Below are 23,973 nucleotides of genomic sequence, written 5' to 3'. Positions count from 1 at the left end.
ACAATAGTTTCCTTTGTATGGTCCCAGTACACGTAGCACTGAAAGCAAATGAACTGAGGTTCTTTGGAAGGTAAAGATTACACTCTTTACTATGTACTGTCTTACTCACCCATCTCCACATCTTTTAATTGAGTAAATTAACAAACAATATCAAACAGAAAATAATTAGAGTAATGTTATAATAATATAACATACTATGATTTGTAAAATGTGTGTTTTATTCAACACATTAGCTTGAATGTGGAAATTAAAATGTAAAGTCATCATGTTTTTCATTTTATTTTTGATAAATACATTAAAAAGTAAAAATACAGAAGGGTTTATTGGAAAAGCACAGCACATGTAAGAACATGCTGAACATAAGAAAAGGATTGGATATTACACAGGACCCCTGTAGTGAGTAAAATTAGTGATTTTTTTTTTCAGTAGCTGGTAAAGACAACTACTTCACCACTTCCGCTTGGCATCAGGGAACAGCCATTTCCATTTATCATTCTGCAGGAGGTAAACAAAAAAAGAGTTTCTCATTAATAAAATAAGACATTAAATAACATTTTGCGAATCGATATTTATGATGATCCTAAAAATTAAAGAATTTTGACTATACATTACTGACCTTTAACCCTGAGGATGAGTGGTTCTGTTTGGGTCTGAGTTCCTCCAGAGGCTCGTATGTGTTGCTGTCGGGTTGAGTTTGGCTTGTGTTCTGGTGGCCTCGCTGGTATGTATTGAAGTGAGTGACGCCGTGGCCAATAAGGGCTTCATGGGGGACCTCAGCGTACAGTGAATCATCAGTGGGCGGCTCTAGGGGCAATAATCTCATCTCAGACAATGATGTGGTGGTGGTGTGTGGGCTGAGGGGCCTGCCAGCTAGGTGATAGATTGCACTGTCACTCGCGTACTCTGGGCTCTGTCTACCGCCTGGCCTGCTGCACGAGTAGTATGTTGCTTCTGTGGGCGGGCTGTAACAATTGGCTTGTCTGACGGGTCTGGGGGAAAGTCTGGGTGGCGTGTGTGGGAGTGCGCTCAGCCTGTAATTAGATGGCTCCAGCTCTCCGTCTGAGCTGTTGTTGTCCAGTAGTGGTAGAGACCTGCTCTTGGTGTCCAGCAGGTTGAGCTCAGAGTAAACAGAGTCCGGTCCCATCAGCGTACTACTACTACACCGACTTATGTTGAGGCCTTGGGAGAGGGCGGATCTCTCAGCTCTATTCCCCGGGTTGTCCCCGGGTAAATTGTCCTGACCGACGTTGTGTTGGAATCTTGGTATCTCCCTGGGTAATTGCTGCTGCTTCCTGAGATCAGCATACAAAACCCTGTCCTGGTCATTCTGGAGGCCGCTGTCAAGGTGCCTGCTCCTCCGAGGCAAAGGAGGCACTTCCTATATTTTTAGAAAACAAAGCAGGTTATTTTAAGTCAGCTTTGAGATATACTGCTACAGTCACAATTACTAGAGTTAGAATAACCTCCCTTGTAAATCATATGGGCTGCACTCACCTCTGGCATCCTGTTGCTTTTCGGTGGGCGTGTAGGTGGCTGCTCTGAGGCTGAGTTAATCTGTTGTTTTCGCACGTTCTTCTCCTCTCTGATAGTGACCACGGGCTTTTCTTTAACCTGGATGACATCGTACAGCTCTTCATTCAGCGCCTGCAGGAACAAAACACCAGTTAGACCTTGGTTCTACTTCTTAATCAAAAATACTTAAAGAAACGTGCCTCAGGAGTTTTGTCTCACATCAAAACACGGATACGTCAGGTACTCTCCGAAGGGCTGAATGGGACTTGTCTTGTAGTATTCGATTAGATCAGGGACAGTGTTGTGCCCTTCGGTGTCTCCACTGACTAAAAACTGGCCCCATTCGTCTTGGTTGATCACAAAATGTCGGCACCGGTCCCTGCCTCTGCAACAGGAGCAAAAATACATTTTGTTGAAGACATTGCATGACACCCATCCTGCTGGCCCATATGTTATTACTGGAGTGTCCTAGTGTGATTCTAAAAATAAGAAACTGTAGTACATTTAAAGAACACAAAACAACATGCATCGGCTGAAAAGTGATAACAATTTAGTTAAAACAATTGAAATAAAATCTTTGGTTAAAAAGAGCTGACAGCAGTACGGTGTGTAAATCTGTGGTGAACTAACAAGTGAAACATCATTTTCCTGACTTTCGGAGCTATAGAGCTGAGTTGTTATAGTGAGGCTATCATTTCCAAATACAGTGCCTTGCAAAAGTATTCATACCCCTTGGAATTTTCCAAATTTTGTCACATTAAAACCACACACGTACATTTATTTTACTGGGATTTCATGTGATAGACCAACACAAAGTGGTGCATCATTGTGAAGTGGAATGAAAATGAAATATGGTTTTAATTTTTTTTTAGAAATAAAAAAACTGAAAAGTGTGGCGTGCATAAGTATTCAGCCCCCCTGAGTCAATACGCTATCGCTGCAATAACAGCTGCAAGTCTATTGGGGTATGTCTCCGCCAGCTTTGCCCATCTAGAGACTGATATTTTTGCCCATTCTTCTTTGCAAAATAGCTCAAGCTTCAGATTCAGCATCAGATTGGATGGAGAGCGTCTGGCAACAGCAATTTTAAAGTCTTTTCAGATATTCTCAATTGTATTGAGGTCTGGACTTTGACTGGGCCATTCGAACACATGACTATGCTTTGATTTGAACCATTCCATAGTAGATCTGGCTGTATGTTTACGGTATTTAACCTTCTGGAAGGTGAACCTCCACCCAGTCTCAAGTCTTTTGCATCTTCCCATCAACTCTGACCAGCTTCCCTGTACCTGCTGAAGAAAAGAACCCCCAACGCATGATGCTGCCACCACCATGTTTCACAGTGGGGATGGTGTGTGTAGGGTGTTAGTTTTCCACCACACATTGCACTTTGCGTTAAGGCTTGAAAATTGCTGTTCACAGACGCTCTCCATCCAATCTGATGCTAAATCTGAAGCTCAAGCTATTTTAAAAAAAAAAGGGCAAAAATGTCAGTCTGTAGATGGGCAAAGCTGGTAGAGACATACCCAAATAGATTTGCAGCTGTAATTGCAGCGAAAGGTGGTTCTACAAAGCATTGATTCAGGGGGCTGAATACTTTTGCACGCCACACTTTTCAGTTTTTTATTTATAAAAAAATATAAAACCACATTTCATTTTCATTCCACTTCACAATTATGCGTCACTGTGTGTTGGTCTATCACATAAAATCCCAATAAAATAAATGTAGCCGTGTGGTTATAACGTGACTAAATGTCGAAAATGTCAAGGGGTATGAATACTTTTGCAAGGCAATGCAACAGACTGCTGCTAAAACATAATTAATACTCACTTGTAAGACAGTATGTATCCGATAGCCTTATCGCTGAGACGGATCAGGAAACAGCCCCGCTCTTTTTCTCTCAGTATTTCTTCAGCATCCCTGCAGATAAACAACAAGTGGAGAATGGAGTTAAGGCTGATCAAGTAATTCACCTTGGAAATGACATGGTGTCAAAGGAAAATCCATTTGGTTACATGTCATTGAGCAATAAGCAGGTTCTGACAAGCTTGTGCCTTGTGGGCTCTAATATGGGTGTTTATGTCTTCCAGGCAGTAAGTGAGAGCCACTGTGTTGCCATTAGGACACTGTCCATCAGAAAAAAGTTAGTTGAATGTCAAATCCTTCAATGGAATATTTTAAAACGTCTGCATTACTAAAATATTGACTTTTTCTTTAATTAATTCTCCCTTAAAATAAAAGATCCTCAGTCGTTAAGCATGTACGTTCATATGTTTAAAAAAAATCAATATAGTAAACATCATATTGTTCATCTACAGCAGGGGGCGCGGATGAATATGTGAAAATAAATAATAATTTTGAGTTTGTGTTTTTTATATTAAGATCACGGCATAGCTGGACAAGAGTTCTTCTGCTTCGTTCCTCTCACTGCATTTAAATGCATTCATTATATTACAGATAAATAGGTCTCGTTAAAGAAAAAGAGCAAGCCCAACCCAAAGGACCCTGCATACATTTTTTTATTTTAAATTAATATTTTTATGGAAAATCCATGAGTCTTTCTTCAATAGCTTCTAATTCATCAGACCCAGTGTCTCCAAATTATTTGTTCACACAAAATTCCTCATATTTAGCCTCTTAATTTTCCTCTCAAAGTGCACCAGATTCATGCATTTCACTTTAAAAAGGTGAACAAAAATCTCACGGGGGGGCATACCCCCGGACCCCCCTAGGAGGGTCTGGTTCTCCACTGGCTACTATTTTCCTCCAGCAGGACATTTAAAAAACACTGGGTGTGTGAATGACATTTAACTAGTCAATAATTTGGGAAAGTCTGTCTGCCTATCTTTCTCACTCCGCTGCACACTCAGTCACTACTATCCATGCTTAAAGGAAGCAGGATTAAAACACTGGATTAAGATGTTAAAATATATTTAAAAATTTGTTTAAAAACGCACAAAAATGTTTAGAATGTTTCAAAAATATGTTTAAATTTGTAAAATAATTAAAAGATCTTTCAAAACACACAGGGATTTGGAAAAAAAAAAATTTGGGGGGGGGGGGGCTCCGCTGAAATTTGTTCTCTGAGGGGGGGCTCACTCTCTCACACTTTGAAAACCCCTGATCTACAGTATATTAACACGTTTCTATATAAAAAAGGGGCACTTCAGGGAATTGGATGTCTCTGATGTCACAAATGAATCTAATATTTACCATTTCATTTCATTCTCAACCCTTTGAAATAGAAATAATTTTTCCTCCATAGTCCACTTAAGACTGTCCATACAGTGAGACGTTTCTTTCTCACTGGATATACTCACTTCCTCAGGATAAAGCCCAGGAACCAAGTGGGGAAGAAGCCATTGTGTACGATGTGTGGCACTTGAGTCTCTATGAACCACTTTGAAGTCAGTTCCCTGAGTCTCCCTTCAGTCCCCTCGGTATGATGAGAATCCACTGTCGGCGCTTCCCTTTGCTCCATCCTCGCCCGGTCCTATTCAAACCCACACAGACAGACGAATGAAGACAACCAGCATTCAGGGTTCAGCCAGCGTATGAAGCCAGGCTTTATATTTCAATAGTGATTTGCTTATTTTCCATGAGGTGTCAACCAGAGGACTGAAAGCGGCTCAATGTTCTCATCATCGTAGTGTAATACTGGTCCTACAGGAAAGACCGGGTCACTCACGTGTGAAATTTTAACTATGAACATACTATACTGTGCACTATTTATTTACTGTTAAATTGCCTTAAATATTATTTTTTATTTCCGATGGTTCACATTAACCATTTAGAATCCCCAGTGTCCAAAGTCCATTCTCATGCTCGTCATCAAACAAGACTTTGTATTTACATTGACCTCCTGCTTTAATGTCAGGCTGGCATTAGGCAAACTGCTACTTTGCATGCATGATAATGTGGTTAATAGGTTAGCCATTATAGCAGTAAAAGGGCCAGTCCTGGTGAGCAGGGTGGCGATCTAGTAACAGCGCTGCCTTACCTTGAAGCAAAACGTCAGACACGTCCTGAAGCACGGGGATTTAGTGTGTCTCTGATCCTTTGTCCTTGACCCTGAGAAGGACTTCTCAGGTCTGGGTTTCTGTTGTCTGTAAAGTACGCAGCAATTCCTTTCAATCCCTAGAAGAAAAGAACAGAAATGGAGTTTTCTCAGTTTAATTTAAAGCTCAGTTGCTTTCATTATAAGGTTACTTATTTTTTCAGTTATAGGATGGAGTACATACCTTTCCTTGTGATTGCCAATGTGTGTTTTGAACCTGGTGTCATTTCAGCAAACATTATCTCTCTCTCTCTAAACAGTCTTTTACCTCCAGCCGAAACGCTTCTGAGGCAGTATGTGACCCTTTACAGGAGATATAGACAGATGACATTTACTATTACACACTTTTTTCCACAGGCTTGGAAAGCAGCAGCACCGAGGCAACGGCACGGCACAGTTCATACAGCTCATTTGCATGACAGAGACGCCTAAGAGAGGTGCTGAACAAAGCAAGCGCTTCCTGAAGAGAGACGGAAAGTAAGCTGTGGTTTTGTGCGTGCACAAGTGCGTTGGTTTTGCAAGGGAAGATGTTTTACCCACAGTCTGATTTACTGTAGTAATGGGAGAATAAGTTGCGTCATGCAGCTGATCCTCTTGTGTTTTCTGACCTGGCTCCGTGATGAATTCAGGTCATAGCTGATTCTTTCACCAAATGTGTGAAAATATGGAAACACTTGGGAAGATTGCAGAGATTTCAAGAGGGCATAAACAAAGGTCTAACAAGTTATTTCCCAGACCTGTTTTCAATGTTGTCATAACAATAAGTTGCTCATTCCCCCACCATGGCTGACACAATCATCAATCACCCCAACTTTTGTTTCTGATCAGTGGTGAGCACAGCAGAAGTAATCCCATTGGGGGAAGAGACACAAACCAGAAACAATTGTGTCATAGGATGAGTCTGCTTTTCCCAAATGTTAACGTATGAACATCTCAGAAAACAAACTGCTATTTCTACCTATTTGCAGCTGATCTAAACCCGTCTCTGAAAGTGTGATCAGTGTGGTTTTGAATGTTCATATAATTAAAATTAAAGGCTTATTATCACCCTTGACCGAATGACTGCACTCTTATGTTCCATGTATGACTAAGTATTGCTACAGTACCATGGCCTATAGAATTTCAACATGTCTTTTGTGAGTCATTTTGTGCTCCTCTGGGGGTGTGTAGAGGTTTGGTATCAACTGTTATCACTTGTGTGTTGTGTGTGTAACATTTTACAGTATATCACGCTTATTTGATCTATATAGCCACTGTGAGGTAGTATGTTAAAGAGAGCAGAGTTATCAGACAATTACCAGACAAAAGGCACGTTGAGATTGATTTTTTGCTGTCTGCTGGCGACATATCTACAGTATGTGAGGGGGATGTTGATCTTTAAAAAGGTCACAAGTCAGTTGATGTCTGTAAAATGTCATCACAACAACTTCGCATCTCTTTTGCTTCCACTGTCCTTTTAACCTTATAGAACCCAACCTATATCTTCCAAAAGTAAGCCAGAGATCAAGCTGACCAAACTTGATACAAAACACAAGAGACACCATTATCACAGGTTGTTTTGGGGTTTTTACTATTTTTATTCTTTCTTTCTTATTTAGAAAAAAGCTCCAATATCCTTTTTTTAAGTGGGAACAAATAATACAATTTCCAGACCAGCCATGTAAGACACACCTGCATCATGTTATAGCATGTTCGGGTCTATAGCTATCAAACACAAGCAGTTCAAACAGCTCATCTATATTCCCAACTCCAGAATGAGCTTGAGGAAATATTCCGACAGCTTTGACGTCCTCAACTTTACTGTACGAATCACACTGGGAATAGGCCTAATATATAGTTTAATTTATGACACTATCGTAGATTATTGGTGATAAAACAGCTATCGGCTAGATTGATAAACAGTTCTTACAGAGAATGGAAAAAGTATAACTAATACAATTTTCTCAAGTACTGTATATTGTAATAATATGGTTATGGAACATATATTGAATATCAGTATTTCCCTACTTTTTTATTTAGATGTACTTTCTTTTTGTTTAGTTTTTCTTTGAATATTTGCCTGGAAACGTGGGCAGAGAAAAGAGGCTGTGGAACGAACGATGTAAAACGTTCCAAGTCAAAATCCAAGGCCAAATATTGTAAATTGATCTTTACTGCACTTATTTGTAGTTGTGTATGTACTTTGCAGATTAGGGTTTCATATTCTATACGGAGTGAGAGCTCTAAAAGAATAATTTGCTGTTTGGTGTGTAAAGATTTTGTATCTCCCAAAAAATGCGAAATAATAATAATACTAATACTAATACGAAAGCATGAAAATTCCTTATAAATTGGAGAAATTACAAGTAACAAGGACACTGTTTCTGGTAATTTGATTAATTGCAATTTGCACCATACAAATAGTTTTTTTTGTCAAATTATTACCACATTCTTATTGACTCAGAGAAACCTTGAGGCCAAGTTGTTTGCATATAGGCTTTCTTGTTGACTTTCAAGGAATGTAACTAATAAGCTACATTTACTCAAGTAGCCTACTTACACACAGGCACAGGACATTTTATTTAAACCAAAATTGAGGACTTATGCTACGATTAAGAACTATTACAGGACGGAGAAATATGTGTGTGCTCCTTTATCTAAAAAGCAAAGATCACTGTGCGCCCAGCTACGCTCTGGAATCTTGCCCCTGCACCTGGAGACAGGACGTTACCGCGGGGTCCCAGAGGAGGAAAGACTCTGCGATTATTGTACCATTGATGTGGAGAACGAGTTTCATTTTCTGTTTTATTGCCCTCTGTACCATGGGTTGCGTCAGAGATTGTTCGATCAGTGTGGTGATGTTGATTTCATGTGGATGAATGATGCAGACAGGCTAAAGTGGCTCTTTGACTTTAAGGTATTTGCCCTTGCTGGCTATCTGGAGAAGGCCTGGGCCAAGAGAACAAAAAGCACTTATAAATGAGATATTTATGTTTGCTTTTCTTTTCTTTTCTTTTGTTTGCGTCTGTTTCCTTGTTGTCCTACTGTGAAATGTGATCACCATTTACAGGAAGTGAATGTTATCATTTGAATTTGATACAGTTGTTGGTGTCTTATAATCCCGAAGGGGATGGGTCCTTGTTTGGACATGACACAATAATAAAATTCATTCATTCATACAGTAAAGACAATTGTGTGGAAATTAACTTGAATTGTTTCTCTTTTTCTTCTACTACTTCTTTGGAGATAAATGTTATTTTTCTTGTTTAGTCACCAAGCTAAAACAGAAAGGTTAACATGACATTATTGCATCAACCATAATAATTGAATAATAAGAGAACTAATCTGTTCACCATGGCGTGGACTATAACTCATCACCTTCCCCTGCTTTTACTAGTATACCTATTTATTATTTTATTTGCCTGATTTGTTCGTTTGCTTTTATCTGTTCTTATTTGTAAATATACCCTGGGTATCTTGAAAGGTGCTGTAAAAGTAGGCTACTTTTATTATAATGTTTATTTTTATTTTTACATTAATGATAATCAGGGGCCAACTGCAGTCTTTTGTGCTTGAGGCACCTAAAATGTGAACCCAACCCAAGTATGTTTACCTTACAATTAGAAATGTGTATTTCCTTATTTATCTCCAATTAATCTTACACTATGCTATTTACAATCTTCTTCTTTTATAAGGCTACTAGGTCACACTTAAATAGCCCACCTTTTAAATGAACATCAAAACAGTCAGGAACTATTCTTCTCTTCTGCCTTCCACTTCAACTGGTAGGTTACTTGATAGGAAACTTTTTTTTTGCATAATAACTTTTCACCATTTGTAGCAGTTGGAATGTCTCTGGTTGCACATCTGGTTAAACACCACCACCAGGCGGTAGGCTACGCACACACCATGGACCTAATACCTAGGCACATACCATGGCAGCAGCACGCGTCGACTATCACTACCACGTCACCGCGGTAACAAACTACATCTCCCATGCCCCCTTGCTCCGAGAGGCAGCCAGTCATGCGGATGGAAACAGGAGTGGGCATCCGCTGCTGCGCTGCGCGAAGAAGAAGAAAGTTCCAGGAAAGATGCACGAAGAGGAGGATGGCAGCAGCAGCGAGGCGAACTCCTGCACGGCCCAGCGGGTCGTGGCCTCCAGGTCCTTGGATGTGGCCGAGGTCGAGAGCGCGAATAGTAAGGAGCAGGCCTCCAAGCTGTGCGGCTACTTGAACAAACTCTCCGGCAAGGGCCCTCTGAGGGGCTACAAGCCGCGCTGGTTCGTGTACGATCCGAGGAAGTGTTACTTATATTACTTCAAGACTCCCCAGGACGCCTTGCCACTCGGGCACATCGAGATAGGCGACGCGAGCTTCAGCTACGATGTGGAGGGGGAGGAGGGCCAGTTCGAAATCCGTACCGCAGGGAAAGAGTTCCTCCTGAAGGTATACGGAACTTTATATGGCATGTGAAAGATCACTGCTGCTCTCTTTAAATGTGTCACTTGCTTTCTCATTGTGGAGAGAAACAGAGCACGGCAGACACACCCATTTCTAAATTGTCAGATTTATTCTCGGCTTCACTTTTTAGTCGGGACCTGCAAATAGGCCTATTCCTGCTGACAGCCAGGGAGCAAGCGATGAGACAACTTGTTGAAGGAGAAAATCAATAATACACACGTGGTGCCTCATCTTGTTTTTTTGGCCAGACAAGAGCTAAGTCAGTACATTATTCAGCAGCTGTTTGCCCCCCTAAACAAGCTGTCACTCTCTGTCAGTCTGATCTAGGCTACTCTCCAAATGAGCTCATCAGCAACAGATATCTCTGTTTTGCAAAGGGCCAAAGGCATCACCTCTCATGTGATGGTGCCTCGGTCCTTCTTATAGCAGTCATATGACTGTGACGGGTTCAGTGCCAACAAAAACAGGCAGGTGCCCCCTTTTGGGTTTCAGTCTCAGCTTTGGTCTGCCTGCCTCCTCTACACCACCACGACAAGTCTGCATCATTTACAGCAGATGGTTGGACTGCCTAATACCAAGCAGCTTGCATATAGGCCTGAGGCTGGAACTGAGACTGAAACCAGCGTCTGTCTGTCCTCTTTCACATGACAGATCTGGATAGTAACCTGCTATTTTTAAAAAGGGGGCATTTTTCATATGTTTTTATTTAATCCCACAGCTGTTATCATTCTCCCAGCCAAGGAGGCATTCCTTCGGTGTTGACGTTTGAGTTGTCTTTTTTAACCTTTGATCTCAGCTAGTGTGACTTGTGTGTGACTTGTGTGTGTGTGTGTGTGTGTGTGTGTGTGTGTGTGTGTGTGTGTGTGTGTGTGTGTGCGTGTGCGTGTGCGCGTGCGCGTGTGCGTGTGTGTCTGTGTCCAGGCTCCCAGCAGGCAGGTGATGCATTTCTGGCTCCAGCAGTTGCAACAGAAACGTTGGGAGTACAGCAACACGCGAGGGTCCGGGCAGAGGGACAGCTGGAGCTCCCCGACCCTGGCCCACCCTCCCACTGGCCTCGTAGGAAGAGACAATGATGGTAGGCAGATGCAGGCGCACACACAGCTTGCACGCAAAGTGTGAGATTTATTTCTACGGCTCTGTCTCGTCACATCCAGGAACCAGCTGAAAAGTAAACACCTGTATCTGATGGATTCCTATTTACACACCGGTTAAGTTTTATTGTTGCCAGGTTCTCAAGTTCCCACAAAAGTAGCACGTGGGCAGTGCCGGTCAGGCATTGATTAAATAAGAACTGAACAATAAGCTAAACAATGGAGTTCACATGAAGTACACCTGCCTTATCTTGGGTGTGTTTTATTTGATTTCACTCATAGGAGAAACGGATCTAAATTTCGTTTGGGCCACTGCTTGCTGGATGTTTTGGGGGGGCAAAATTCAACCCCCCCCACCCCCCCACCCCTTCAAATCAATGCGAGTAGCACAAAAACAGTCTCTTTGTTTACCTGGGTCTGAAAGGGTTAAATGTTATAACATTAGTCGAGATTTTGTATGACAGTTTTTGTTTTCCTGGTCTTTACAAGTCTGCCTGTTTTGACTTGGTGTAGCCAAGTGAAGTGAACTGTGAATACCTCTTCCTTTTCCTTTCATCGCATACACTATGACTAATGCGTTTGTCTTTAAAACTGTTTATGGATTGTATCTGTCCTGAAAGATACACAAATACCTATGTTATCACAGTATATCAATATCAGTATATAGAGGCATAGTCAAAAATAACCATGATACTTTGTATTTACCAACATTGCTCTGCACCATACAAGCTCATCACAATTCCTCATGAAAGTAGAAGTTCCTGAAATTAAAAAATGGAAAACAAAAATGCTTGAAATATTTTTTGGATATTTTGCCTTTTCACATATATATATTTTTTTACAGCCTGTGATATTTTGTCTCAAAAAAGTCCTTTCTTGCGTCACAATGAGCTGTGATGAAATATGTGGCTGCAGGAAGGTCCTGTGAAATCTGTCTGGCTTCCAGTAATGAATGTTCCCTGTAGCTGAGAAGAGGACCATTAAGTGTGACATTGTGTGGCTAGTAAAATATTTCATGATTTAACTTAACTCAGACTTTCACAGTATAACTATTGACTAAAGAGGTACCTAATTTTTTTTAAACAAAGAGGAAGATTTATATGTAGCCTGCTTGGCTCAGAAATGCTAACATGCTTTCTAATGGTAAGAGAGCTACTCAAGGACCATAATGGCTCATAATTTAAAAAAGCTTTCTGGGTAACTCAAATTATTGCTGCACTTTACCTTGGAATGCATTCAGGCAGGGTTATTCACAACTCCTTTCTTCAACATACAATGAATATCGCTGGGGTCCTGCTGATGTGTGAAATGCGATTTAAAAAAAAAAAGATTGCTATTATTATAATCATGTTATTCCGTGTTTTATTTCAGACGCGTTTCTCTTCGAGAAGCCAAGCGACAGCATGGAGAAGGTGCGCAGCGACTTTGCCATGGAGACTGAATCAGATGGCGGAGTAATGGTGGGGATGCAGTCGGCCAGAGGAGGGCCTTCTGCCGCTTCCAACAACCCCCTCAATTTCTCCCTAAAAAACTTTGGTACAGAGATTAAGTAAGTCTGAGCGAAGAGTTTTCCGCATCCTGGTAGAACCATATTATTCCCAGGGGTTTTATAAAAAGTCTACTTTCAAGACTTTGTTGTGAGTCCCTGCTAAACAGGTGAAACTAGTTTGTCATCTGTGTGCCTCCACAGAGCTGTATTGTATAGAGGAGAGAAAACACCTCTTCAGTTCTTCCGGGGAGGTTGACTGCAGTAGAGGAAATGGTTATATCAGTAGTTCACTAGTTGCTCACAGTGTGCAGCCAGCCAGCCATCGACAGTTCCTCTTCTTGGGGCATACAATGCATTTATACAATTGTTTCAAAGCACAGAAATGTAAAAAATTTTGCCAGGTTAGGATTTTTTTCTTTTTTTAACCACAATGGTAAAAGAGTTCACTAATGAAGGTGCACAGGAATCTCAGAGCATTTGAGCTGCCAACTTCATAATAGCATGTCTATATGACAATCTCTTCTACCTTCTATAAGATGATGTAGCATTCTCATATTTTAAAATGCAAAGTGTGTTGAGAGATATGAATCATGCACAGCAACTAGTTGTTTTGATGATATTTCTGTCTCGGAAACAATTGCAAAAATGAATGCTGTAACAGTAACCGTTACTGGCCGTTCAGTGTCTAAATCTGTACGTTTAGCAATGGCCGTTTCTGTCTTGGTCAGAAGAAAATAACAATGTTGATGCCAGTTAATGTATGTGACTTCTGTACACAAGTGTCTGTTCTGTTAGATGGACTTGAGGTTAACCACCGGATTAAAAAAGAAAAAGAAAACATGTTTGAAAGCATGTCTAGTGTTGACAAGGTGTGAGGAAGGCAACCACTTGATTCTGCTGCAGACCAATAAGTAAAGTGTTAGTGTTGATCTCACATGCAGAAGTGTGAAAACACAAGTCAGTATAGGCTTCCTTTTATGATTATTATTTGATTTTAGTTAGCAGTTATCCTCTGCTCTCCCATCGAGTGCAATTTTGATACATTGAGGGCTTAGGCTGTATTGTGTATTGGGCCATCTGTCTTAATGTTATTATTTACAAAGTAGCAGTAGAGCATCGGGCTTGCCTGCAATTTGTCCCTGATCTCAGTTGATTTGAAAAGCTTTGACATATAGTAACAGTCACTTTTATGTGCAGCCTAACAATGGAACTCTACAGTCTCTTGTCTCACTCAGTCTCTTGGCTTGCTGTGTGCTCTGTCAGGAACTCCATGTCTTATCTGCGGCCGGGCAGAGGAGGGGAGAGCAGACGCAGCGTGTTTTACACCGGCAGCAACAGCAGCGGTGCAGAGGAGTGGGAGATGGTGGACGCTCCACCCAAGGACATCCCCGAACAGAAACACCATCCAGACACACATAGACGTACGTCAACACTCCCTTTTTCAGTCTCAGTCCAGTATCTTTCTTTTTTTATTGCTCCCCTCATTTGCTCAATATACCATGACAAATAGTCAAACAATGCATTTCTCCCAAACAGTTTCTCCCTGCTGCCCCCCCCCCCCCCGCCCCTAGAGTCACTTTGTTATGACTTATTTCCAGTCCTTATTTATTTGAATACAGCAAAGAAAGAGTGATGCAATTCCCTCCTCCTCTCAGATTCCTTTGGATCAGCGTTTACCTTCGACTTAGGACGCAGCGCGGCGCGGGCCAAGAGGCCTTTGCTCCGGGACATGATGGTCTCCGGGAGGTTTGGGCGAAATGTGGAGACACGCAGCGCCGACAGCTCCCCGTCCACGATGGAGTGCAACGGCAGCAAACCGTCAGAGATGCAGCTTCGCCTCCAGAGCACACAGGAGGAACTGAACCGCATGCAGCGCGAGGACGCCAAACTCAGAGAAGAGCTGGCCAGTCAGAAGGTACACGCTTCTATCACTCTCATTACTTCACCCACTGTAAAGGGCCTTTTAATGATACATGAAGATACATGTGTTTTGTCAGCATGAAAACATTCTGGGGGAGAGTTGTCTCCAGTAAAGAGTAGGGTATGATTTTCAACAGTGTTATCTTTTAAACGATAGGATGTATCGTTTAAAACTGTGGCTCAGTGGGGCGACTGTGGCTCAGTTGGTAGAGCGGGTTGGCCGATGATCAAAGGGTTGGAGGTTCGATCCCAGCCCTGCCACCTGTGTCATAGTTGTTGTGTCCTTGGGCAAGACACTTCACCCACCTTGCCTTGTGTGAAAGTCGATAGTTAGCCTGCTATCGGTGTACGAATGGTAACGTGGGAAAGGAAAACAGGTCTCCCTTGCAAAAGAGTCTTCGGTCTCAATGGGATATACCTGTATAAATAAAGGTTAAAAAAAAAAAAATGGTTTTTTCAGAATGTATTTTTAGTGTATTAGCAGAAAAAAGATCTTGGATGGCATGCGTATATTGTGTCTAATTCACTTAAACACCAGGAATGGTAGCATTGTTAGCCATGCTAGTGACATGGGTCTAAGGAGGGCAAAGTTGTTTTGTCAAGGGGGAAAAGTGAAACTCATCAGAGTGTATTTACCGTAATATTTGTTAATTCAGCACGAGCCTGAGGTTGTGTGGACTGACTGAATCGTTTGATGAAATCCCAATGCTCTCACTAACACAGGAAGACAGCAAATGATTAGTCATGCTTAAGTAAGAAACAAGGAAACAGCAGCTCTCCTAACAACAATCCCAGCTGTGTCACTCCACCCCATTACTCTCTGTTCTTGTTTTAGTGTTTTGAGAGCAGCTGATTGATCACAACGGCTGTGACGCACGCTTGCCAGATGAATATATCCCGTATGTGTGTATGCCTCTCCTGTGAAGGGGGTTTAGTGCCAATGCCTCAATGTTTAGCAAGTTACATCAGCGTAACTCGTATTAATCCACACACCTCTTGATGTTAATGCTCTGCTCTGTAATCATAACATGTTAATGGTTATCTGAGCATAGCAGTTCCTGTCCTACCCATTGTTGCTCAGGTCAGCATGGCTGTGGCCTCTGTGAAATGGTGTAAACCAACAAGGTTTCTCCCACGCTTATACCTGCAACTTAATGTGAATGTGTGTCTACTGTATGCGTTTTCTATGAAGTATGCTGTTAAAATGTATACATTTCTTGAAATATATTTTCATTTTATTTTTTTAGCATTTTAGGTGATCCACATTGGCTGTAAAACACTGACGGAAAAATTATAATGCCCAATTAGCCTATTGTTCCTATTATCTATTGTTTCACTCCAATATGTACTTGACTCTATGCTTAGTTATGCCTTTACACTGCAGTGGTGTAAGAAAAGATCAAATGTACAGAACATTCAGTCTTTTATTAATATGGTAAATGTAAGTTAAAATACAATAAAATGCGCAGCTTTTGGGGTGGATAACAATTTTGACATCTTTAGGAATCTACCGACCTTTCAATCAACAAATGGGTGTTTTCTGTGAACCTAGCGACTACATTTTAAGGCGCAATCCTCCCACTGTGAGATGATTGTGTTGTTAAGCAAATAAACACTTGTTTTACCCCAACCAGGAGCTGGTGAGGCTTCTGCAGCAGACTCTTAGGACGTCCCAGTGCGACAGGCAGCAGCAGCCAGCAGCGCACCGTCCGGCCCCGGCTCCGGGCTCCTCCACTGATTCAGACCAGCAGGCTCAAGGTTCAGCAGCAGTCATCCCTGAAGAGATGGCCCAGCTGCAGGAGTCGCTTCAGGACAGAGACGGACAGATCCAGGGTCTGTGTGGACACATGGAGCGGCTGGCCCTGGAGAAAGACAGTCTGCAACAAGAGCTGAAGGGCCTGAAGATCAAGGTGGGGGAGATCAACGACCAGCTGGGCATGATGATGGAGACCATCCAGGCCAAGGACGAGGTCATCATGAAGCTGTCGCAGCAGATCTTTGAGCAGAGCGGCAATCCCAGCGACGGCAGCGGCGGATCACCCCCCGCAAACAACAAAGATCAGCAGGAGATGGACATCCTCAAGGTACACAGGGAAACACTTCAACTGGATAAAGCTCCTATTATAGAGGAACATTTCTATTTTCGTTCTAAAATTGATTTCTTTAACTTAATTTTTTTAAATTATTTTTTACATGTTTCTGATAGCCCCTGGGGTACATTTGTGTTCTGATTTACTGTGACGCACATTTTCTTTTTCAATTTCAGGACAGTCTTCACGGCTACAAATCCCAGAACAAGTTCCTGAACAAAGAGATCCTGGAGCTGACAGAGTTGCGAAGAAACGCAGAGAGCAGAGAAAAGGCTTTGGAAGCAAAGGTACCGTCCTGTGTTTTTATCGGTTAATGTTGCTTTACTTTGTCAATAGAAACAGGAAGTCTGAGTAGCTTTTAGGGGAAGTCCAGCATTGACCTGAGCTGGTGCCCTCGAAATGCCAAGTGGGAAAATGTATGACAGGCTGTAATCCTGCTGCTGTAGGTTATTTAAAAAGAAGATAACTTTGTGCTATTTGTTCTGCTATCTTCTCTGCAGTATTTGGCCCTGGAGGCCAAGCTGTGTCAGGTGGAGAGTAAGTACCTGGTGCTGCTTCAAGAAGTGAAGAACCCGGTGTGTTCGTCTTCGGAGCAGAGCCCGGCCCGCGAGGTCATCTCAAGATTATTAGAGGACGCAATGCAGGCGGAGAGCTCCGACCTGCAGGAACACCTCATCTTTAAACCACATACTGTCAGGTATGGACAATGGGCAAAAATATTATGTATTGATGAATTGTATATTGAAAAATATTAGATTTAGATGTTAGATTTCATTTGTTAGGTTTTTCCAAATGTTTTTAATCTAAAGGAATGAATATAAATATAATTTATCTTGTAAAAGCGAATTTAAATTGCTAAGTGGTTGCCATCATGACATTTTGAAGCACATTTGCGCTGTAAAAAAATCCATTGTAGAAGAGAAAGATGCACATGCGTTGCCTCAGTAGCCCTATTAAACGCCAATGCAATGCAGTTATCAGAGCTGTTTTACTTTGATTGACTGCTGCTCTGTTTTGATCCTGACAAACATGCTCTGCTAATTTGCATTTTGGTCTTCTATGCAAGCCCAGTCATGTCTTTATGGGCTCCTAAGAATGTATTGTGATTAAACGGGAAGTGATGTAGAACTTAAGGCGGGTACGGAAAATGTTAGTAAACAAATGTAATAACTTGTTGAATGGATTGGACGTCGCTGATTTGATGAGGATCTTTCAACTTTTTTTTCTCTCCGCCCTCAATTGGATATTAGTGAGTATGACGTGTTTGGCTTCAAGACGGTCCCCGAGGAGGAGGAAGAGGAGGAGAAGCTGGTTGCGAAGGTGAGGGCTCTGGAGCTGAAGACTCTCTCCATGACAGACCAGGAGGTGTCTGTGGGGGTGAAGTGGGAGAACTATCTGGCCAGCATTGTGAACAGAGACCTGGTGCGCTCCCCTGAACTCAAAGCCCTGATTCGCTGCGGCGTGCCCCATGAGCACCGCTCCCAGGTGTGGCGCTGGTGCGTCTCCTTCCACGTCAAGAAGTTCCGCGACCACCTGGCGCCCGACTACTACGAGACCCTGCTGAACGTGGCCCGGGACAAGCCAAACCCGGCCTCCAAGCAGATCGAGCTGGACCTGCTGCGCACGCTGCCCAACAACAAGCACTACGCTTCCCCGAGTCTGGGAGGCATCCAGAAACTCAGGAACGTCCTGATGGCCTTCTCCTGGAGGAACCCAGATATCGGCTACTGCCAGGGACTCAACAGGTACAGAGACAAGTTCAGGTTTTCTCCTTTTTTTCCATTAGTCAGGGTTCCCATCCCACGGTCATGACATTCCTGGAAAAGTTATGAAATTAAAAATCAGGCCCCGGAAATGGTTTTGGAATTTACACAATATTTTGCTAGTGTCTAAAACATGCTCATAAATATCACCAAAACATATCTAACGTTATGTTAAATTGTTTATTTGAATTACTACTGTTCAAAGTTCAGTGCTGCAATGCACCCGTTTTATCATTTGAACTTAACTATAATAACTGTAATACACCTTATGTTGCAGCTAGTTTGACGTTTTTCTGAAAAAGTAAAGTTAGCAAACCAACTAGTTAGCAGTTTAATTATCCGCAGAAATGCCTGGGTTCATTTTGAGTAATTCACTGCCTTTCGAACGACAAATATAACACATGGCTCAAGAGAGACGCCATATGAGCCTCAGATGATTACAAAACATGCCTAAACAAGGTTATTGGGTAAAATGTTGAAAATGTATCGGTAAAAATGTGTGGGAACCTTTCTTCTTGTGCTTTCTAACCACTGATCGTTATTGCATGCCGTTTCTTCAGGCTGGTAGCTATCGCCTTGCTCTATCTGGACCAAGAGGACGCATTCTGGAGCCTCATAGCCATTGTGGAGGTCTTCATGCCAAGAGACTATTACACCAAGACTCTACTTGGCTCACAGGTAAACCAGCTCAAATCGTATATTCTACAGTACGTAGTTTACAGGTGTCTGGTGTCAGTGAGGTCATATTCTGCTGATCGTCACTGATCACAGGAAGAATGCAGCACAGTAATCAGCACTCTCCGTTTGCTTTCTGTTTCTCTCTGCCTGCTATGACCCCACTGTTGTCATAAAAATACGCAATATAAAGTTTGGTTGGTGTTGTCCGTGCAGGTCGACCAGCGTGTGTTCAAGGACCTGATGAGTGAGAAGCTGCCCCGTCTCCACGCCCACTTTGAGCTGTACAAGGTGGACTTCTCCCTCATCACATTCAACTGGTTCCTGGTGGTGTTTGTGGACAGTGTGGTGAGCGACATGCTCTTCAAGATCTGGGATGCCTTTCTGTTTGAAGGTCCAAAGGTAAGATGCTGAGGAGACAGTACAAAACAGTGGTCCTCTAATTTCACACAGCCAGATATCTGTCCGTACATGCTCACAGACTTCTCGTGAAAAAAAATTAAAAAATGTGAGAGAGATAAGGAGACCCCTTGAGAATCTTGATGTAGCCATCCAGTTGGCTGAATTTAAATCTGCCTCCATCTACAGATTGTCTGACTACTCTTCAGTTTGGGTGCAAACAAGTTTCCACAAGTGCTACAGTATGCGTTATTTGTTTCACGTATCAACCCACAAAGTCTCCAACCTTATCCAACCAACTTTTTGGTTCAAATTCATCCAGAGATACAGTATGTTAGCCTGATAAACTCTACAGCTCTTCTTTAGCTCTACTGTACATAGCTTTTTTTAGTCAGCTTTACCTTGTTGCTTTGGTTTTTACAGCCCACATCTCCAGAAGAAGTGGGCAGCTGTTTCCATCATCTGGTAAACTCTCCATATGCTTCCCTTCACAGCAACATATGGCAGGAATACAAAGTTAGCGAATAGTTGTTGAAGAAAGTCAGACAGCCTGGAAAGATTAAGACAAAAAAAACAAAAGGAGTGTTAGAATTGGACTTAGATTTGTGTCAGTGTCTCCAAAAGCATGATAATGTTGCTATAAGTTTGCTGGTTGTGTAAATAACCATTTTCTTAGCTAACTTTTTACCCAAATCAACATTTTAAAACTATGTTGTTTACAAAAAAGGAAAAAGGAAAAAAAAAAAAAAGTAAGCAGCTTTGAACCTGCTATAACTGATTTTGGCCACTTGGGGGCAGTGGTAACACGCTGTAGATCCAACACTGACATACACTTGTTGGACAAAAGTTTTTATAGATGTCCAACAGTTTATGAGCAACATTAGCATTTGTTTGGAGTTGTATTTTTTGTATGCACCTTAATTATCCAACATTCACTACTCATTTTTAGTTTTGTTTTTGGTGTTCACTATCTCCTGAGGTAAACAACAGTTTTTAATATGCTACTAAATGCTCCACTATGTTCCCCAGGGTGTGGCTAACTGTCTGCCTTTTTGTTACCAGGTGACTTAAAAAAAAAACAGGCCTACTGTAGTCGGAAACAACATGGTCAGAGTGTTGAGCTTGACCCAGAACAGTAAAGATGTGGGTCGTAAAAACTCAAACAATAGTTTCCTTCAACTCCACTGAGCTTTGCAGAATCTCTTAGTTTAAAGTTTGGTGATAATTCACAACAAGCGACCACTTTCACTTAGAATTTGTCATTGTCCATTGTTCTAAGTAAAAATATTGTTCAAAGACTCTTTAATAATTTAGAGGTCTGTGGTGGGAATCAGAGTTTTATCCAATAGCAGGATCAGCTGTACACTCATATATAAAAAAAGTAAACTTTTGCCCCATAACTAGACGGCATACTGTACTGTGTTTTTTTTTTGTTCATAAGAAATATTGTTGTGTCCTCTAAAAGGTCTTGTAATTTAGTGTTGCGTGCCAGAGGAATGATGCTTTATGGGTGTTCTGTTACACGGAAAAAGTCGTAAGGTAGACTTTAAGGTTTTGATCCTTTTCTTCTCTGGACAGATCATATTCCGTGTTGCCCTCGCTCTCTTCAAGTACAAAGAGGAGGAGTTTCTCAAGCTGCAGGATTCCACATCCATCTTCAAATATCTACGATATTTCACACGCACAATCCTTGATTCAAGGTAAAGTAACTACAATTCCATACTAAAATTGGAGACATTGGTAAGAAATACACATAACCAAACTAAGAGAATGGCGACCAAAATGTGCACAGAATTCAAAACCATTCTAGACTGACAGAACTGTGTATTTTTTCCCCTTTCTTTGTTTTTGTTTTTTGTTTCCAGGAAGCTGATGACCATGGCTTTTGTGGACATGAACCCATTCCCCATGCGACAAATCCAGAACCGCCGCTCCTTCCACCTGGAGAAAGTGCGTCTGGAGCTGACAGAGCTGGAGGCCATCAGACAGACGTTCCTCAGGGAGAGAGAGACCAGGCAGGACGGACGCAGCTTTGTCAGTGATGATGAGGAGGATAACTGACCTTTAAGCGCTTTCTACATTTCCCACAAGCCTCGTGGCTAAAGCAAGAAGACGGAGAGAGATCGTCAACGCACATCCACAATGTGGTGCGATTGTTGGAAAAAAAAGGGATTTATTTTCTTCAGAAAGTGTCTTTGCAGTTTGTCTTCAATCAGCTTTCTCTTCATTTTTGAGTGAAATCTCAACAGAAAGACCAAAACATTTATAGTCCGAATGGGGCTTTTCTATCAGTATTCCTGCCTTTAGAAAAAAAAATAAAAATAAATTGTGTATACCAGTGTTTTTGTATGATGGCCAAAATAGTACCCTTTGTCTTGTGGCTCTTCGACCTTCAACGCCAAGCTTTGACTCTTGCAGTCTGAATCAGTGTTCTTAAAAACATGGCTGTGATCTGCCTGTCAAAGGAATGATTGTATTTTTTTTACTCAGTCTTGTTATTACGAAGATTTTATTTTTCTGCCCAAAATTTCTTACATAAAGGTTTTAGATATACTGTATTTACTGCATATATGTTTTTCCAACCTTGCCACTCAACAAATATTTTGTGTTCCCTATGTCTATTGGTGCACTCTAATCATTTATGCTGCATAATCAAATTCTGCTGAATCTTAAAATTGAAGTCTTAGAGCCTTTTTGATAACTTGGTCATTCCAGAATGTTACATATCATTCCAAAGATTCAGCAAAACTACGATCTAAAACAAAATCTTTCCACATATTATCTCATTTTGGAGAAAGAGTGTACTTTTTATGTATTATTTGTTTGTGTTTTTTATTTACTCAGGATTCAGATCAAACTAGAGACCATGTCTGCCCTTATTTGGTAGATGTTCTATCTAGAAGTATCATTCTTAATGCTGTCTTAAATTATTTTAAAACTTAAGAATTCTTAAATGTTCCCAAAAACATGACAAACTGTTTTGCATCTTCTACATGTGTACCTGAACTAAAAAAAATGGCCACTGGATTTGGTTTGGATTTGAAGTTGAATCATATTAGGAGATTGCTACAAATCACCTGATTGTCTGCTTTATTCCTAATATTAAAATATCTGTTTATCATGAGATTTAAATGGGCCTTGAAATTGCCCCTGCCTAAAAGTTCTGCTCTTACGTAATGTTATTGATTTTTTTCCCCCCAAAGAACTTTAGATGGAAATGCTTTTTTTTTTTTTTTTTTTTTTAAGGATTCGGTTTCCCCTGATTTAAACTCTGTTTTGCGAAAAAAATAATGTTCATGCATAATGCTGGTATTACATTGTCTGAGCCTTGTCTGAAAATGCTGATGTGTTTGCATGCATCGTCCAGAGTGTGTCAGTATAACATTTGTCTACCCAGTGTTTACACTCTTTCACTAGGTACCCTCCAAACATTCTGATGTTTTTTTTAAAGTGTTATTCTGAAATGGCTGTAAAGTCAGTTTAATAATGATTTATAATCAACAAGGGAAGCATTTCAGGGGATTGCTGGGTATGTGTAGCAGGCTTCCACATCCAGGTACTGACACAAGGCGGTTTACTCTTCAGCATTTTGACCATATTCTTTATTACACCTGTATTTTCAGACGAGTATGAAAAAAGTTGAATTTCCTGAACATCCAAACAAGGAAATGTTTAGGTTTTGTTTTAAAACTGTTGTGTAAATGGGAACTTGCCCCATCTCATGTCCACTGATATATTGTTTACACTTTATGACTTTTGATTTCCTCTATTTTTAATTTTCCCTTGAGCTGTTTACAGAAAAAAATATTCTTCGCCGTTAGCAACAGAATAGACTTGCTTTACTCTGCTGCAGTATTGTCAGCCTTAGCGCCATGCCGAACATTTCATTTGGACCACCTGAGCTTGTGAACAAATGGCAATATTGTGTTTGTTTTGAATGATGGAAATGTTAATGAAAAATCAGAACTGAAGAGGTAGAAATTGAGTTAGTCTTGTTTCATGAGAGCTGGTCTCTCCGGGAATCAAAAATGTTATCAAGCTTGATTGGTTTAAGATGAAAAAATAAAATTCTTAGGTCCACTTACTATGTCACAGTGGATTTCAACTTCTGTTTTTAAGGCTAGTTTTCCTTTCACGAATAAGCTACATTTCATGTTATCATATATCCTTTGCTTTTTCTCCCTTTTGTCCCAGCAATGTATTGCACAAATGATGACTTCAGAATATTATAGGGCACTTCACTTTTCATGTCTTATTTTAATGGTATCTTGTTCATTGTCAATCGTTATCATTTACTGATGAAAAGTAAATGCGACAACCTTTATGTTACAGCATTAATTGTACGCCACTGTATGTTTTTGTTATACCATTCAATAAACAATTCAATAAACAATGGCTGACTGAGAGTGCTCTGTCTTATCTGTAGGTGTTCATTGGAAGAAGAAAAAAAGGAAAAAAACAAGCTCTCTGTAGTAATTTGTACTTCCTTAAATTCATGAATAAACATCACACTTGTCGGTCATGGTTATTGATA

General features: G+C 41.1%; 2 protein-coding genes across 2 annotated transcripts; one reads left to right on the top strand and one right to left on the bottom strand.

The window, feature by feature from the left end:
• Positions 1-447: 447 nt before the first annotated feature.
• Positions 448-5,797, bottom strand: LOC307250525 (uncharacterized protein; the record flags this gene model as incomplete). The annotated part of the gene is made up of 8 exons (XM_080027643.1): positions 448-495; positions 617-1,378; positions 1,495-1,644; positions 1,732-1,897; positions 3,344-3,433; positions 4,834-5,006; positions 5,514-5,650; positions 5,755-5,797. 8 exons carry the CDS (start codon positions 5,795-5,797, stop codon positions 448-450), a joined length of 1,569 nt encoding a protein of 522 aa, XP_079883769.1.
• A 3,817-nt stretch (positions 5,798-9,614) lies between these two features.
• Positions 9,615-23,825, top strand: tbc1d2b (TBC1 domain family, member 2B). The gene is made up of 13 exons (XM_080028624.1): positions 9,615-9,997; positions 10,934-11,087; positions 12,475-12,652; positions 13,856-14,013; positions 14,248-14,507; positions 16,147-16,596; positions 16,779-16,889; positions 17,103-17,299; positions 17,853-18,347; positions 18,926-19,043; positions 19,257-19,442; positions 21,018-21,139; positions 21,305-23,825. Exons 1-13 carry the CDS (start codon positions 9,644-9,646, stop codon positions 21,498-21,500), a joined length of 2,979 nt encoding a protein of 992 aa, XP_079884750.1. The 5' UTR covers positions 9,615-9,643; the 3' UTR covers positions 21,501-23,825.
• Positions 23,826-23,973: the final 148 nt, after the last annotated feature.

This window comes from Ammodytes marinus, assembly GCF_949987685.1.
Source record: "Ammodytes marinus genome assembly, chromosome: 5".
Taxonomy (NCBI): domain Eukaryota; kingdom Metazoa; phylum Chordata; class Actinopteri; order Uranoscopiformes; family Ammodytidae; genus Ammodytes; species Ammodytes marinus.
The sequence above is the reverse complement of the archived record's forward strand: the minus strand, read 5'-3'. Positions and strand labels throughout refer to the sequence as shown.

What these genes read in the sequence shown, in the direction of transcription:
- tbc1d2b (XM_080028624.1), top strand. Translation starts at nt 9,644, where the DNA reads ATGCACGAAGAGGAGGATGGCAGCAGCAGCGAGGCGAACTCCTGCACG. An exon ending in CCATCCAGACACACATAGAC is followed by an intron (nt 14,014 to 14,247) that starts GTACGTCAACAC and finishes TCCTCCTCTCAG; the next exon opens with ATTCCTTTGGATCAGCGTTT. An exon ending in CGCACAATCCTTGATTCAAG is followed by an intron (nt 21,140 to 21,304) that starts GTAAAGTAACTA and finishes TTTTGTTTCCAG; the next exon opens with GAAGCTGATGACCATGGCTT.